The sequence below is a fragment of the Hypanus sabinus genome, chromosome 8 (genome assembly GCF_030144855.1).
Source record: "Hypanus sabinus isolate sHypSab1 chromosome 8, sHypSab1.hap1, whole genome shotgun sequence".
In the NCBI taxonomy this organism is placed as follows: domain Eukaryota; kingdom Metazoa; phylum Chordata; class Chondrichthyes; order Myliobatiformes; family Dasyatidae; genus Hypanus; species Hypanus sabinus.
The window spans coordinates 171430619-171447569 of record NC_082713.1 but is presented as its reverse complement, the minus strand read 5'-3'; the positions used below and the strand labels follow the sequence as shown (position 1 = coordinate 171447569).

The following is a 16951-nucleotide window of genomic DNA, read 5'->3' as shown; positions in this document are numbered from 1 at the left end:
GGGTTATAGGTTATGTAGGTGGGAAGGGTTAAATTGACGGTGGAGTAGGTTTCTACAGGTTGGCACAACATTATTGGCTGAAGGGCATCTGCCGTGCTGTACCATTCTGTGTGTGGTCCATTGACCTGTGCTTCCTCCTTTAGGGAATACGGACTTTGATCTCCAGTTCTGTCTGTTCATCAACATTCCTTAGTGCCGTACCATTTTCTGTAGGTCTTCCCAAAGTCCGGCATTTCCCACACGAGGATTTAATTCTATCTGTCAGTCTTCTACCCAACTTTCCATTTGACATGTATGTGGCTCCGAGCAAGACTCACAGTGGTCACCAAATAAAGGGATTTTCGTAAGTAGCTGGAGGACAGGGGTGAGGTCCTGAATGAATATGTTGCATTGATATTCACCAAGGAGAATTATATTCTAGGACACATTGATACTAAGAAGTTGGGGCATTGGCGGTCTTCAAAAAGATAAAGGTGGTCAAGTCGCAGGACCATGTAGGTATCTATTCCAAGATACTGGGGGAAACAAGGGAGGAGATTGCTGGGCCCTTGACAGAGATCTTTGTATCCTGTTTAGCCATGGAAGAGGTCCCAGAAGACTGGAGGATACCAATGTTGTTCCTTTGTTCAAGAAGGGTAACGGGGAAAAATCAAAAGACATAGGAATAGAATTAGGCTGTTTGACCCTTCGAGTCTGCTTCACCATTCCATCATGGCTGATTTATTATCCCTCTCAACCCCATTCTTCTGCCTTCTCTCCGTAACCTTGATGCCCTGACTAATCAAGAACCTATCAATCTTTGCCTTAAATATACCCACTGACCCTATTATCTGTGGTACGGAAGATTCTTAGGAACAGGATTTTTTTGCATTTGGAAAAGCGTGGACTTATTTGGGATGGCCACTTGTGGAGGGCAGGTGAGCCTAACAAATTTGATGATGTCTTTTGAGGAAATGACAAAGCTAATTGATGAGGATGGAGCAGTGGATGTTAAAAGAAAGATTAGCTTTATTTGTTACCAGTACATTGAAACACACAGTGAGATGCATTGGCTTGCATCAGATCGAATCAGCAAGGGTTGTGCCTGGTAGACTGCTAGGGTCGCCATGCTTCCGGTGTTGGCATAGCAGCCCCACAACTCACTAACCCTAAACCATGTGTATCTGGAGCATGGGAGCAGAGCGAACGTACAAACTCCTTACAGACAGCATCGGGAATTGAATCCCAATCCCAATCCTACAGCCAGTACTGTGAAGCGCTGCACGAACTGCTACACTACCGAGTATCATGGGAGAACATGCGACATTACAGCACAGTGCCGGCTCTCTGGCCCACAGTATTAACCTACTCTAAGATCAGTCAAACTTTTCCCTCCCATTTTTCTATCACCTTGCTCCGCATCCCAGTAAAAATGTGCTGACACACATATTGACATTTTCTCTGTCTCTCTCACATACACATCTTCTCTGTCTCACGTCGACCTAATGGCTCCATGCTGACCACAGCATCCTTCTTACTTGTCCCAGTTGCCCATGATCCTCCTGTGCTGCCCCACCAAATACCTATCCAAATGCCTCTTGGATTGCAGCCACCTTGACCACTTCCTCTGGCAGCTTATTGCTCTCTGTCATTTCATTCTGTTTCTTTCATTCATGTGCCCATCTAGGAGTTTCTGAAATGCCCCTAATGTATCTGCCTCTGCCACCACCCATGGACAAGAAAATATTTGACAAGGTCCCTACAGCAGCTGATCTGGAAGAATAAGGCAAATGGAATCCACTGCGACTTGGTAAATTGGATCTAAAATTGCCTTGGTCGGAGAGGATGGAGGATAGCGGTAGAGAGGTTTTTCTCTCTGACTGGAGGTCTGTCACCAGTGGTGTTCTGCAGAGATCAGCGATGGGGTCTCCATTTGTGATATGAATGACCAGCATTTTCATGGAGTTGTGGCTAGTGAGAAAGGTCACCAAATGATTCAACAGGATGCAGACCTGTTGGAAATGTGGATAGGGGAGTGGAAAATGGAGTTTATTCCAGGCAAGTGTGAGGTGTTGCACTTTGGGAGATCAAATGTAAGAGATAATTGCAGGACCTTTAGAAACATTGATGTACAGAGGGATCTTGGTGTGCAAGTCCATAGTTCCCTGAAAGTGACAACACATGTAGATATGGTGTCAAAGTGAGTGTATGGCATACTTACCTTAATTGGTTAGGGCATTGTAAAAGTTGGCAAGTCATATTGCAATTGTTCAAAACTTCTGTTAATGGCACGTTAAAAGCTCTGTATGCTGTTCTGGTCACCATGTTGAGGCTTTTGGACAGGGTGCAGAAGAAGTTTAACAGATTATCAGACATAAAAGCAGAATTAGACCATTTGGCCCATCTTGTCTGCTCTTCCATTCCATCATGGCTGATTTATTACCTCTCTCAACCTCATTTCCCTGTCTTCTCTCTGTAATCTTTGATGCCTACTAATATAGAACCTATCAACCTCCATTTTAAATATAGGACAATGTTGGATGAGAAAGGAGAGGAAGGAAAAACTTGGGCTGTTTTGTTTGAGGGGAAGTCTGATAGAAGTTTATAAAGTTGTGAGAGATATAGATACAGGCTGGTACCCAGGGTATGCCCAGCAGTGTGGTTCCAGCTTATAGTATTCTCTCTGATCAAACTTTTGATTACCTGCCCTCTAACCCAACATCAACTGGCATTCAGAATCAGGTTTATTATCATTGACTTCCAATATGAAACTGTTTTGCTGTAGCAGTACTGTACAAAAACATAAATTATTAAACATTATAAAATAAATTGATAGTGGAAAAATGAGGAATAATGAGGTAGTGATCATGGGTTCCAGAAACTTGTTGGAGGGGAGGAAGTTGTTTCTAAGTCATTGAGTGTGGGTCTTCAGGCTCCACACCTTCTCCCCAATGGTAGCAATGAGAAGCAGACACGTCCCAGAAGGTGAGGGCCCTTAGTGATGGATGCCGCCTACTTGGGGCATCGCCTTTTGAAGATGTCCTTCCTGGTGAAGATGGTGGGGAATACATCCCTGACTGCGATTGGAATGTTGGGGCCCTCCATACATCAATCACTGGCTGAGAAACGAGGGAGTTTTTCTCGAGCTAAACTCAATCTCTGGGTCTGTTCCGACAGGAGCGAATGGTGAGCAGTGCGTGTATTGAGGAGAAGAGGAATCCACAGGGCGTGGAGTGGCTTTGGCACAGCCTGGTTGTGAGGATGTACCTCTCCCTCATCGCAAGGAGCTCTCACACGTGTACGCAGGAGGCGTCTCTGGGAGCCCTGCAGAACCTGACGGCCAACAGCGGTGTGGTAAGATGAAAACCTGGCATCCTATTGCCTGCACCGGGAGGGTTAGAGATGGTGGCATAGAGCACAGCAAGCCTATTGTTCCCAACTGCCCGAGCCCCGGCGCGCGGACCCGGCTGCACTCACTGCACAGTTCGTGTCGCAGATCCTGTTTACAGGGTTTACAGTGTCGCAACCCCCCAGCTCTCAAACTATGGATTTGTACTGGCAGAAATAGTTTTTTTTTCTCTACAGCACAGAAACAGGGCCATTAGCCCATCTAATCCATGGTAAACTATTATTTTGCCGAATCCCATTGACCTACGCCCTCCATACCCCCCCCCCCCCCCAATGTACCTATCCAAATTTCCCTTAAATGCCGAGATCGAATTCATATCCACCATTTCTGCTGGCAGCTCGCTCCATACTGCAATGGTTCTGGAAAATTACAAATGAACCAGGTAACAGAACCCTTAGGGGAAAGTGATCATAATATGATCAAATTCATTCTGAAATTTGAGAGGGAGAAGCTGCAGTCGGATGTCTCAATACTACAGTGGGGTAAAGGGAATTACTGAGGCGTGTGAGAGCAGCTGGCCAGAATTGGTTTAGAAAGGAACACTTTCAGGGATGACAGCAACGGCTGGAATTTCTGGAACCAATTTGGAAGGCACAGGATATATACATCTCTAAGAGGACAAAGTATTTTAATGGCAAACAAGATAAGTCAAAGGCAACATAAAAACCAAAACGAGAGCATATAGGAGATCAAAAATTAGTGGGAAGTGAGAGGATTGGGAAGCTTTTAAAAATAACAGAATGCAACTAAAAAAAAATCATTAAGAAGGAAAAGAATGAATCTGAAAATATGCTAGCCAATAATATTAAAGAAGATATCAGAAGTTTCCTCAGATACATAAAAGAGGCGAAAGTAGATATTAGCCACTGGAAAACGATGCTGGAGAGGCAGTAATGGGGGACAAGGAAATGACATACAAATTGAATAAATATTTTGCATCAGTCTTGACTGTGGAAGACCCTAGCAGTGTGCTGGAGGTTCGAGAGTGTTGGGAGTCAGAAGTGTGTGAAGTCGCCATTACTAGGGAAAAGGTTCTTGGGAAACTGAAAGATCTGAAGGTAGATAAATCACCTGGACCAGATCGCGTACACCTTAGGTTTCTGAAAAGGGTTGCTGAAGAGATTGTGGAAACATCAATAATGGTCTTTCAAGGATCAGTAGATTCTGGAATGGTTCTGGAAGACTGGAAAACTGCAAATGTCACTCCACTTTTCAAGCAAGTACAGAGGTAAGGAAATTACGTTGGAGTTGATTATTAAGGATTGGTTTCGAGGTACTTGGAGGCAAATGATAAATTAGGCTGTAGTCAGCATGGTTTCCTCAAGGGAAAATCTTGCCTGACAAATCTGTTGGAATTCTTTGAAGAAATAAGAAGCAGGATGGACAAAGGAGAATTGATGGTTGTTGTGTACTTGGATTTTCAGAAGGCCTTTGACAAGGTGCCACTCATGAGGCTGCTGAACAAGCTAGGACCGCATGGTATTACAGGAGTGATACCAGCATGGGTAAATGGGCAGAAGCAAAGATTGGGAATAAAGGGAGTCTTTTCTGGCTGGCTGCAGTGACTAGTGGTCTGTGATGCAACCGTTTCTTTTTTGGTCATATGTCAGTGACTTGGATGATGGAATTGATGGCTGTGTTGCAAAGTTTGCAGATGTTTCGAAGATCGGGGCAGGTATTTTTAAGGAAGCCGAGAAGCTACAGAAGGAGTTAGATAGATTAGGAGAATGGACAAAGAAGTGGCAGATGGCATACAATGACAGAAAGTGTATGGCCATGCACTTTGGTAGAAGAAGTAAAAGGGTTGACTATTTTCTAAATGGAGAGAAAATACAAAAATCTGAAGTGCAAAGGGATTTGGGAGTCCTTGTGCAGGATTCCCTGAAGATTAATTTGCAGATTGAGTCTATGGTGAGGAAGGGAAATGCGATGTTAGCATTCATTTCAAGAGGACTAGAATATAAAAGCAAGAATGTAATGTTGAAGCTTTATAAAGCACTGGTGAGGTCTCACTTGATGTATTGTGAACAGGTTTGAGTCCGTTATCTAAGAAAAGATCTGCTGACATTGGAGAGGGTTCAAAGGAGGTTCACAGATATGGTTCCAGGATTGAAAAGCTTATCATATGAAGTGCGTTTGATGGTTGTGGGCTTCTACTCACTGGAATTCAGGAGAATGAATGGTGACCTCATTGAAACCTATCACATGTTGAAAGGCCTCAGTGGAATGGATGTGGTGAGGATGTTTCTGATAGTAGAAGAGTCTAAGACTAGAGGGGACAGCCTCAGAATATAGGGACATCCTTTTAGAACAGGAGGTGAAGAGGAATTTCTTTAGCTAGAGCATGGTGAATATGTGAATTCATTGCCATGGACGGTTGTGGGGGCCAAGTCACTGGATATATGTAAAGCGGAGGTTGACAGGTTCTGGAGTAGTCAGGACATGAAGGGATATGGGGAGATGGCAGGAGTTTGGGGCTGAGAGGGAAAATGGATCAGTCATGATGAAATGGGAGAGCAGATTCAATGGGCCAAATGGCCTAATTCTGCTCCTATATCTTATGGTCTCTGAGAGAAGTTGTTCCTCAGGTCCTCGCTGTGTCCTTATAAATTTTCTCTGCACTCATTCAAATTTATTGATATATTCACTGTAGCTAGTTATGACCATAAGACATAGGAACAGAATTGGTCCATTCACCCCAACAAATCTGCTCCGCCATTCCATCATGGCTGATTTATTATCCCTCTCAATCCCATTCTCCTACCTACTCCCGTAATCTTTAACACCCTTACTAATTGAGAACTTATCAATGACTCACCACAGATTCACTACCTTTTAGCTGAAGAAATTCCTCATTTCTATCCTAAATGGACATCCCTTTATTCAGAGGTTGTAGCCGCTGGTCCTAGAATTACCGACTACAGCAAACATCCACTCTATCTAGGGCTTTCAATATTTGATAGATTTCAATGAGATCCCACCTCATTCTTCTAAATTCCAGCGAGCATTGTTGTCACTGGGCCTAGAGCCATCCGGTCCAGTGACCACAACTGCACACAATACTCCAAATTTAGCCCCACCAACACTAATCACATTCATGTTCCAGTCAGCAGAATACGTGACATTGTCACCCCCTTTGGTGTCTGTGTTCTCAACAATCACTTCCAAGTCTGAGATCCCATCTCCAGACTGTACCACTGATGCAGAGAGAGTACCTTCCCATGAACTCCCTTCATACTACGATGATCCCTCAAGTTACGTATTACCACCTGTAATGAGAGGCAATGATCGTGTGGATAGTTAGAGGCTTTTTCCCAGGGCTGAAATGGCTAACACGAGAGGGCACAGGTTTAAGGTGCTTGGAAGTAGGTAAGTTTTTTTTCCACAGAGAGTGGTGAGTGCGTGGAATGGGCTGCCAGCGACAGTGGTGGAGGGGGATACAATAGGGTCTTTTAAGAGACTCCTGGATTGGTACATGGAACTTAGAAAAATAGAGGGTTATGGGTAACCTTAGGTAATCTCTAAAGTAAGTACATGTTCAGCATAGCATTGTGAGCCCAAGGGCCTGTATTATGCTGTAGGGTTTCTATTTTTCTATTAGTATACTGCTGCCATTGAAATTGCCAAATAATCTACCAGCTGGTGAAGCCAGGCCTGTTTTACCTGAATTCTTGAAAGCTTATATAAAACCTGGTTATATTTACAAGGATGTTGCTGGGACTTGAGTTTAAGGGAAAGGTTGAATAGGTTAAGACTTTATTCCCTGGAGTATAGGATAATGAGGGGAGATTTGATTGAGACTTATAAAGTTATGAGGGGTATAGATTGGGTAGGGGTGGTTGGATGGAGTTATGTCTCTACCAAAGGAGGTGTAAGGCACTCCTTCCCTCCGCTAGCCTGCAGGTCACCCTTGGGCAACGTGTAGCACCTGATCAGCCCCCCCACCCCACCCCAGCCAGATCAGGATAAAGCCAAGGGAGCAGGTGGCGGATGGTCATGCGAGCAGCTGGTGCAGATCACAAGTCCTGCTTATGCAACCATTGACACCAGGCAGACAGTCTCCGAAGAGTATTGATAATGGCTGGGGTCACCTATCTTGTAAAGACACTGCCCAGAAGAAGGCAATGGCAAACCCCTCCTGTAGAAGAATTTGCCAAGAACGATCATGGTGATGGAAAGACCATGATCACCAGCAAGGAAGCTTTTTCCACGGAGTTTGGCTGAGACGAACTGAGGCCATGGGCTAAGGGTGAAAGGTGAGATGTTTAAGTGGAACATGAGGAGGAATGTTTTCCCTCAGAGGGTGGTGTGAGTGTGGAGTGAGCTGCCAGTGGAAGTGGGTTTGATTTCAACATTTAAGGTAAGTTTGGATAGATAAATGAATGGGAGAGGAAGTAGGGTGCAGGTCGGTGGGACTAGGCAGAATAATAGATGGGCTGAAGGATCTGTTTCTATGTCGTATTGCTTTTTCTCCATCCTTCTGCCTTGGCACTGGCTGCAGATTTTCCAGGTAAAACAGCTCAGTGAAGGTTGATGGCTGCTGTGCTGCGATTAACCCATTTTTTGCCGGTTGCAGATGGGGTATACCATTACTGAGATTATTACCACGAAGGAGAATGGAATCCAGCACCTCCGACGCACTCTGCACTCCAAGGATTTGGGCGTGCAGAAGGCAACCATCTCCTTACTACGGAACATGGCTCGAAACCCCAGGGTCCACGACCAGTTGGGTGAGTGTCCAGGGCTCAGCGTGATTCATCGACTTGCTCTCCACAATCCCTTTTCAAAAACAAAGAACATTGCAGGCCCTTCAACTCATAATGTTCTGACGACCTTTCAACCTACTCTAAGATCAGTCTAACCCTTCCTTCCTACATAGCCCTCCATTTCTCTGTGACCCATGGGCCCATGTAGGAGTTTCTTAAATGTCCCAAATGTATCTGTGCTTTCCATTCTTTGTTTTTAAAAACAACACTCTACCTCTGACATTCGCACTATACTTTCGTCTAATCACTTTAAAGTTATGCCCCCTAGTATTAGCCATAAATGTGATTAGCCATAACATGATTTCATGACTAGTTTAGAGATCTAGCAAAACACAACAGAGAAATAGGCCCTTCAGCCCAACTCGTCTATACTGCAAACATGAGGAAATCTGCAGATGTTGGAAATTCAAGCAACACACACAAAATGCTGGTGGAACACAGCAGGCCAGGCAGCATCTATAGGGAGAAGCGCTGTCGACGTTTCGGGCCGAGACCCTTTGTCAGGACTAACTGAAAGGAAAGATACTAAGAGATTTGAAAGTAGTGGGGGGAGGGGGAAATGCGAAATGATAGGAGAAGACCAGAGGGGGTGGGATGAAGCCAAGAGCTGGAAAGTTGATTGGCAAAAGTGATACAGAGCTGGAGAAGGGAAAGGATCATGGGACGGGAGGCCTAGGGAGAAAGAAAGGGTGAAGGGAGCACCAGAGGGAGATGGAGAACAGGCAGAGTGATGGGCAGAGAGAGAGAAAAAAGGAGGGGGGGACAAAAACTAAATCTATCAGAGATGGGGCAAGAAGGGGAGGAGGGGCATTAACGGAATTTAGAGAAATCAATGTTCATGCCATTAGGTTGGAGGCTACCCAGCCGGTATATAAGGTGTTATTCCTCCAACCTGAGTGTGGCTTCATCTTGACAGTAGAGGAGGCCATGGGTAGACATATCAGAATGGGAATGGGATGTGGAATTAAAATGTGTGGCCACTGGGAGATCCTGCTTTCTCTGGCGGACCAAGCGTAGGTGTTCAGCGAAACTGTCTCCTAGTCTGTGTCGGGTCTCACCAATATATAAAAGGCCACACCGGGAGCACCGGACACAGTATGCCACACCAGCCAACTCACAGGTGAAGTGTCGCCTCACCTGGAAGGACTGTCTGTGGCCCTGAATGGTGGTGAGGGAGGAAGTTTAAGGGCAGGTGTAGCACTTGTTCCGCTTACAAGGATAAGTGCCAGGAGGGAGATCGGTGGGAAGGGCTGGGGGGTACAAATGGACAAGGGAGTAGCGTAGGGAGCGATCCCTGCGGAAAGCAGAAAGGGGGGGGAGGGAAAGATGTGCTTGGTAGTGGGATCCCATCTATACTGACCAAGTTGTCTACCTGAGTTAGTCCCATTTGTCTGTGCTCTAAATTAGGGGTTCCCAACCTTTTTTATGCCATGGACCCCTACAATTAACATAGAAAACCTACAGCACAATACAGGCTTTTCGGCCCACGATATCGTGCTGAACAAGTACTTATTTTAGAAATTACCTAGGGTTACCCATAGCCCTCTATCTTTCTAAGCTCCATGTACCTATCTAGAAGTCTCTTAAAAGACCCTATTGTATCTGCCTCCACCACCTTTGCCGGCAGCCCATTCCACTCACTCACCACTCTCTGCGTAGAAAAACTTGCCCCTGACATCTCCTCTGTACCTACTTCCAAGCACCTTAAAACTGTACCCTTTCGTGTTAGCCATTTCAGCCCTGGGAAAAAGCCTCTGACTATCCACATGATCAATGCCTCTCATCATCTCATACACCTCTATAAGGTCACCTCTCATCCTCCGTCGCTCCAAGGAAAAAAGGCCAAATTCACATTCTCATAAGGCATGCTCCCCAATCCAGGCAATATCCTTGTAAATCTCCTCTGAACCCTTTCTATGGTTTCCACATCCTTCCTATAGTGAGGTGGGTGACCAGAACTGAGCACAGTACTCCAAGTGGGGGTCTGACCAGGGTCCTATATAGCTGTAACATTACTTCTCGGCTCTTAAACTCAATCCCATGATTGATGAAGGCCAATGGACCGTATGCCTTCTTAACTACAGAGTCAACCTGCACAGCTGCTTTGAGTGTCCAATGGACTCGGACCCCAAGATCCCTCTGATCCTCCACACTGCCAAGAGTCTTACCATTAATACTATATTTTGCCATTATATTTGACCTACCAAAATGAACCACTTGTCTGGGTTGAACTCTATCTCAGCGCAGTTTTGCATCCTATCAATGTCCTGCTGTAACCTCTGACAGCCCTCCACACTATCCATAACACCCCCAACCTTTGTGTCATCAGCAAATTTACTAACCCATCCCTTCACTTCCTCATCCAGGTCATTTATAAAAATCACAAAGAGAAAGGGTCCCAGAACAGATCACTGAGGCACTCCACTGGTCACTGACCTCCATGCAGAATATGACCTGTCTACAACCACTCTTTGTCTTCTGTGTGGGCAAGCCAGTTCTGGATCCACAAAGCAATGTCCCCTTGGATCCCATGCCTCCTTACTTTTTCAATAAGCTTTGCATGGGGTACTTTATCAAATGCCTGGGTACTGCTCTACCTCCATGAATGTGTTTAGTCACATCCTCCAAAAAATCAATCAGGCTCATAAGGCACGACCTGCCTTTGACAAAGCCATGCTGACTATTTCTAATCACATTATGCCTCTCCAAATGTTCATAAATCCTGCCTCTCAGAATCTTCATCAACTTACCAACCACTGAAATAAGACTCACTGGCCTGTAATTCCCTGGGCTGTCTCTTCTCACTTTTGTGAATAAGAAAGAAACATCTGCAACCCTAGCCCTCCAATTAGCCCAGGGTCCATTAGACATAGGAGCATAATAAGGCCATTCAGCCCATCAAGTCTGCTCCACCATTCCATCATGGCTGATCCCGGATCCCACTCAACCCCATACACCTGCCTTCTCTCCATATCCTTTGATGCCCTGACCGATCAGGAAACTAAGAAATTCTGTCTTAAATATACCCACTGACTTGGCCTCCACCGCAGTCTGTGGCAAAGCATTCCACAGATTTACTACTCTCTGGCTAAAAAAAATTCCTCCTCAGCTCTGTTCTAAAAGGTCATTCCTCAATTCTGAGTCTGTGCCCTCTAGTTCTGGATACCCCCACCACAGGAAACGTCCTCTCCATATTCACCCTATCTGGTCCTTTCAATATTTGATGGCTTTCATTGAGATCTACCCCCCTGCATTCTTCTAAATTCCAGTGAGTACAGTCCCAAAGCCTCCAAACACTCCTTATATGTTAACCCCTTCATTCCCAGAAAGATCCTCGTGAACCTCTTCTGGAATCTCTACAATGACAACATTGAGATATGGGGCCCAAAACTGTTGACAATACTCCCAAGTGCAGCCTGACTAATGCCTTGTAAGGGCTAAGAATTATCTCCTTGATTTTATGTTCTATTCCCCTTGAAATAAATGCCAACTATGCATTTGCCTTCTTTACTGCAGACTCAAGCTGTAAATGAACCTCCTGGGAGTCTTACACGAGGACTCTGTGGTCCTGCTGATGTTTGAACCTTCTCCCCATTTAGATAATAGTCTGCACTATTGTTCCTTTTACCAAAATACATTATCATACATTTCCCAACACTGTATTCCATCTGCCACTTTTTTGCCCATTCTTCCAATTTGTCGAAGTCCTGCTGCAATCGCTTTGCTTCCTCATCACTACCTACCCCTCCACCTATCTTCACATCATCCGCAAACTTTGCCACAAAGCCATCAATTCCATCATCTAAATAGTCGTGGCTGTAATGCACCACTAAGCTGGGCGCCAACAAGATGGAAAGGGAGATCTAAATAGTCGACAATGTGAAAAGCAGCAGTCCCAATACTGACCCTTGAAGAGCATCACTAGTCACTGGCAGCCAACCAGAAAAAGCCCCTTTTATTCCCACTTGCTGCCTGTCAGCCATTCCACTATCCATGCCAGTATATTTCCTGTAACGCCACAGGATTTTATCTTGTTAAGCAGCCTTGTGTGAGGAAACACACAAAACATGTTGGAGGAGCTCAGCAGGGCAGTCAGCATCCAGAAATCCATGGACCCCAGGTTGAAACCTTTGGTCTAAACCTTTCCTCTCCATGTACCTGCCCAAATGACTTCAAACACTATAATTCTACTTCCTCTGCCAGCTCATTCCACACCCACCACTATCTGTGTGAAAAAGTTTTAAAATATTTTTCCTGTCACATTAAACCTGTAGCATCTAGTTTGGGACTGCCCTGTCCTGAAAAAAAGACCTTGACCGTTCACCTTATCTACACCCCTCATGATTGTGTTGACTTTAGTAAGGCCAGCTCCCAGCCTCATTCGCTCTAGTGTGTCCATTCTCTCCTCATACCTCGTCTGCAGTCCAGCCAACACCCTGTGAGTTGGCTCTTGCTTTGTGACATCCCTCCTCTTGCAATTACTTGTGCCTGAACCTTGCTCATGCATCTCCTGTGAGACACCTTGTTAGGAGCTGTGTAAGAGTGTAAACACACCGCAGTCTAGCTCCCCCACCTCACCCATCAACTGATCCTTGCCCTCCCCCCACTATTTTATTCTGGGTTCTCCCTTTCTTTCCGTTTCTGATAAAGGGTCTCAGTCTGAAACATCGACTGTTTATTTCAGAGTCATAGAACACCGCAGCACCAAAACAGGCTCCATGCCAAATGAATTCTGCCTAGTCCCATACCCTCACCAGGACCATGCCCTCCATACCCCTCCCATCATGTACTTAACCCAACTTCTCTACCATGTTACAATCAAACTCAAATAGAGCAGTACAGCACAGGAAGAGGCCTTCCGGCCTGCACTGCTGTGCTGAACCAATTAAATTAGTAATTATAAATTCATCTCTTCTGCCTACACAGTGTCTATATCCTTCTGTTTCCCTCACATTCATCTGTCTGTCTAAATGTCTTTAAAAGTCTCTAATGTTTGTGTCCTACCATCACCCCAGGCATCTGTATATAAAAAAAAATGTACCATTCACGTCACCTTTAAAATAATCTCCTCTCACCTTAAATACATGCCGACTAGTATTAGATATTTCAACCCTTGGGGAAAAATACTATCTGTCTACTCTATCTGTGCCTGTCATAATCGTATAATCTCTAGCCTGCGCAGCTCTCCAGATCCAGTTCCCTAAGACTATCTGAGAGAAGCTGCACTAGAGATTCCTTGCCCTCCCACCTCCTGCAAGAGGAGCACTCCACCATCCTGCCTGGAACCCCACTGCTCGAACTGCAATCAGGAAAGAAAGGAAGAAAACAAGAAACTCTAGCCTCTCCTTGCCTAAGCCTCATGAGCCAAACCTCGAGCTCTCCACTCTTAGCACTGTCCTCTCATACTATGGCCACTGTACTTAAACCTGTGTTTTTATTGGACCTTGCCAAGTGCCTTATTATCTTACAATCTCAAACCTGAATGTCCCAAATGGCCTGCTCGCTTTTTCAAAACTTGTACTCAAAATCGAGAGGCCAGTGGCTCAGCCGATCTCAAACACAACCTCTCGTGTTTTAGTGATATGCTCTATGGGCTGGCTGCTTTGATCTCAGCCAGAACATACACAACCAGGGAAATTACTGTCTTCATTCTGTGATGGGATGGGGGGAGTAGTCAGTCAGTGAGAATGGGACAGGGAATGGTCAGTAAGCAAGGTGTCGGTGGACAGTTAGGGAGGAGAGATTGGTCAGCAGAGGGTGGTATTGGGTGAGAGGATGGGTTGGTGTTGAATAGAGGGGAGGGGGTGGGATGTAACTAATTCAATTGGGAGCGAAGAGCTGTGTTTATTCAGTGGGGGTGGGGAAGGAAGGGCATTATCAGTCGGTGGGTGGATGGGATGTGTCTGGTGTCAGGCGGAGAGGGATAGGATGGGGTCAATTCTAGATAATGGTCAACATCTGTATTGCGCGCGGACAATGCTTGGAATTGGCCTTTGCCCACTGACCAGTCGAAGCTCCTGTGTGGAGCCTCTACCCACAGAAGATTCCATTGAAGCCTCCTCGCTGACCTTGGGCTGTTAGAGGGTCCACAAGCACAGAGGGTGTCCTGGAACCCTTCTTCCCAGTGGGACCAGCTGCTGACTGTCTCTTCTACCACAGTCAATCTGATCATGCTGGACCTGATCTCCATCCTGCCCGAAGCAGACGCAAGTACTGACATCCACGATGACACGGCCGCCCTCACCTGCCAGGTGCTTTACAACCTCGTCCAGAATAAACCCCAACACGCTCGCGGCATCGTCCAGGATGGGCTGGCAAAGATAGTCGCCTTGAGCAGACACAGCCAGTGAGTGGGGACCGGCGGTGGCGGGGGGGGGGGGGTTAAAGGGTTAACCTGTCACATCATCCTCAGGGCACTGAGACCCAGATCTCTCTATATGTTGTGTGAACCAACACCATTCCCACATCCAAAACCAGTGATATTCGCACTTCCCCACATCCCAAACCACTGGCGTTCCCACTCCACTGCATTCCCACTTCCTGGGGAAGTGGTGTCCTCTTCATTCTGTCCGCTTTGTGTTCTCTGGCTGCATCATTGCTCCAGTAACCCAACGTGCACCTTTGTCAGTCCACCACCCTCGCCACAGTAACCCACCTCGGCACCTTCAAGAGAGAGCCTGCCAGGGGAGAAGGTGGTTGGCAGCGGGTGGGGATGTGTTGTGTGCATGAAGGTGACTGGCTGAATGGCTTTTAAGAAGTATAATGACACTGGCATATTACAGAACAGTACAACACAGGAACAGGCTCTTTGGTCCGTTGTGTGGGTGCTGACCACACTGCCAATCTAACTGATCCATCTGTGTGCACACACTCACTATCCCTCCATTCCATAAAGAGCATAGGAGGAGATATAGGAGCAGAATACGGCTATTTGACCCATTGAGTCTCCTCCACCATTCCATCCTGTTTGACAAATTAGGAGTGTATCAGCTTCCACTTTACATACATATACCCAATGACCTGGCCTCACAGCCATCTGTGGCAACAAATTCCACAGATCCAGTGCCTCTGGCCAAAAGAAATTTCCCTCATCTCTGCTGTAAAGGCATACCCCTCTATTCTGGGGTGGTGCCCTCTGGTCCTAGACTCCCCCACCACAGGAAACATCCTCTCCACATCCACTCTATTGGGGCCTTTCAATATTCGATTGGTTTCAATTCCCCACCTGTCACTGATGTTGCCTGTCTGCTTTCACCAGCCCTCCCCCGAAATGTATTCCAGGCACCCGCCCATCTGTGATAAAGAAACTCGTCCTGCACATCTCCTTTCAATGTTATCCCTCTCACTTTAAACCTGTGCCCTCTGATATTTGATCTTTCCGCCCAGGGAAGTGGACTCTGATCAACCAACTAATGTGCTATTGTTTTCCCAGACACAGAGCAAGCAATGCAGGGAAATCTGCTTCCAACCTTCTGTACACCTTGTGGTTGTTCCGGGATCTCCACAGTGCCTACAAGAAGGTACGACACCAGACTGTTTCCTTAGGGAATGCTTGGGCCGCGTGGCAGGTTGGAGTAATGTTGAACATTGAGCAGTACAGGCCCTTCTGCCCACGATGTTGCGCTGACCTTTCCACGTACACCAAGATCAATTCAACCCTTCCCTCCCGCATAGGCACGTGGATGATAGAGGGCTATCCGAGCACTGCTTAGGTGTCCCGGCAGCATTTTGATTTCTGACTGTGTGGGGCTTTGACACACACAAAGAGTCAGTTCAGGGACAGGGATAAATGTTGGATAGGTTGTCCCCCTCCCACCACCATCCAGGAATGCCCTCTTCTCATTGCTACCATCAGGGAGAAGTGTCGAAGACACACACTCAATGATTCAAGAACAGTTTCTTCCCCTCCACCATCAGATTTCTGAATGGACAATGAACCCATGAACGCTAACTCACTATTTTTACTCTCTTTTCATACTACTTATTGAATTTAATGTATAAATAATTTCTTATTGCAATTTATAGTATATTTTGCGTATTGCTGCCATTAAACAGCAAATTTCTTAACCCATTGTATGCCAGTGATATTAAACCTGATTCTAATTCTGAAATCTTCATGTTCTCTTTGAAGGCTGGTTTCACGAAATCCGATTTCATCAACAGTCAGACAACCAAGGTGTACCACGCTCTCCGGGATCAGAGGGTGTCATTCTGAGGCAGGCGTACTAACCTGGTCCAGGGTGTTCCGGGGAAACTGATCCTGGAACTGTCCACAACTTGGGTTTATCACTCAGCCACAGCTCGCCAGCTTGGGAGATTCTGAACATCAAATGCTACCAGTTTTCGTGTTAGTAAGGATTGAAACAGCAATGAACGAGTTGGACCTGCCACACAAAATGTGATATAGCTGGATATGTTGCCTCATCCGTGCTCCGTCTGTAAGATTCAAGATCGTTTAATGCCATTTCCAGTACACAAGTATAAAGAATTAAATAATTGCTACCCTGGATCTGATGTAGCAAAAAAAACAAGATAAAGAACGAAACAATAAAAAAATGCAATAACACAATCAATATAAATGTGTAAGAGAGTGTACGTACATTGACTGTATCCATAAACTGGTCGGTACAGGCACCCATGTACAAAGGCTGACAGGAGATGATAAAGCAGTGGTGGTTGGGGGTGTGGAGGGGTGGGTTAGTGGGTGGAGGTGTTGATCAGCCTCACTGCTTGAGGAATGTAACTGTTTTTAAGTCTGGTTGTCCTGGTGTGGATGCTATATAGCCTCCTCACCGAT

At 45.8% G+C, this 16951-nt stretch overlaps 1 protein-coding gene across 3 annotated transcripts in view; it reads left to right on the top strand.

The window, feature by feature from the left end:
• Positions 1–16721, top strand: part of LOC132398728 (plakophilin-2-like) — a 60847-nt gene extending 44126 nt beyond the window's left edge. For 2 of the 3 annotated variants that reach the window (XM_059978570.1, XM_059978568.1), the window contains 5 exons: positions 3157–3333; positions 7965–8118; positions 14314–14500; positions 15587–15674; positions 16286–16721. In XM_059978570.1, the coding sequence (XP_059834553.1) occupies positions 3157–3333; positions 7965–8118; positions 14314–14500; positions 15587–15674; positions 16286–16369 (690 nt within the window). In that variant the 3' untranslated portion in view covers positions 16370–16721. Of the gene's footprint in view, positions 1–3156; positions 3334–7964; positions 8119–14194; positions 14501–15586; positions 15675–16285 lie in introns of those variants that run through there. The other variant, XM_059978569.1, reaches the window with a different exon arrangement.
• The last annotated feature ends 230 nt before the right edge of the window (positions 16722–16951 follow it).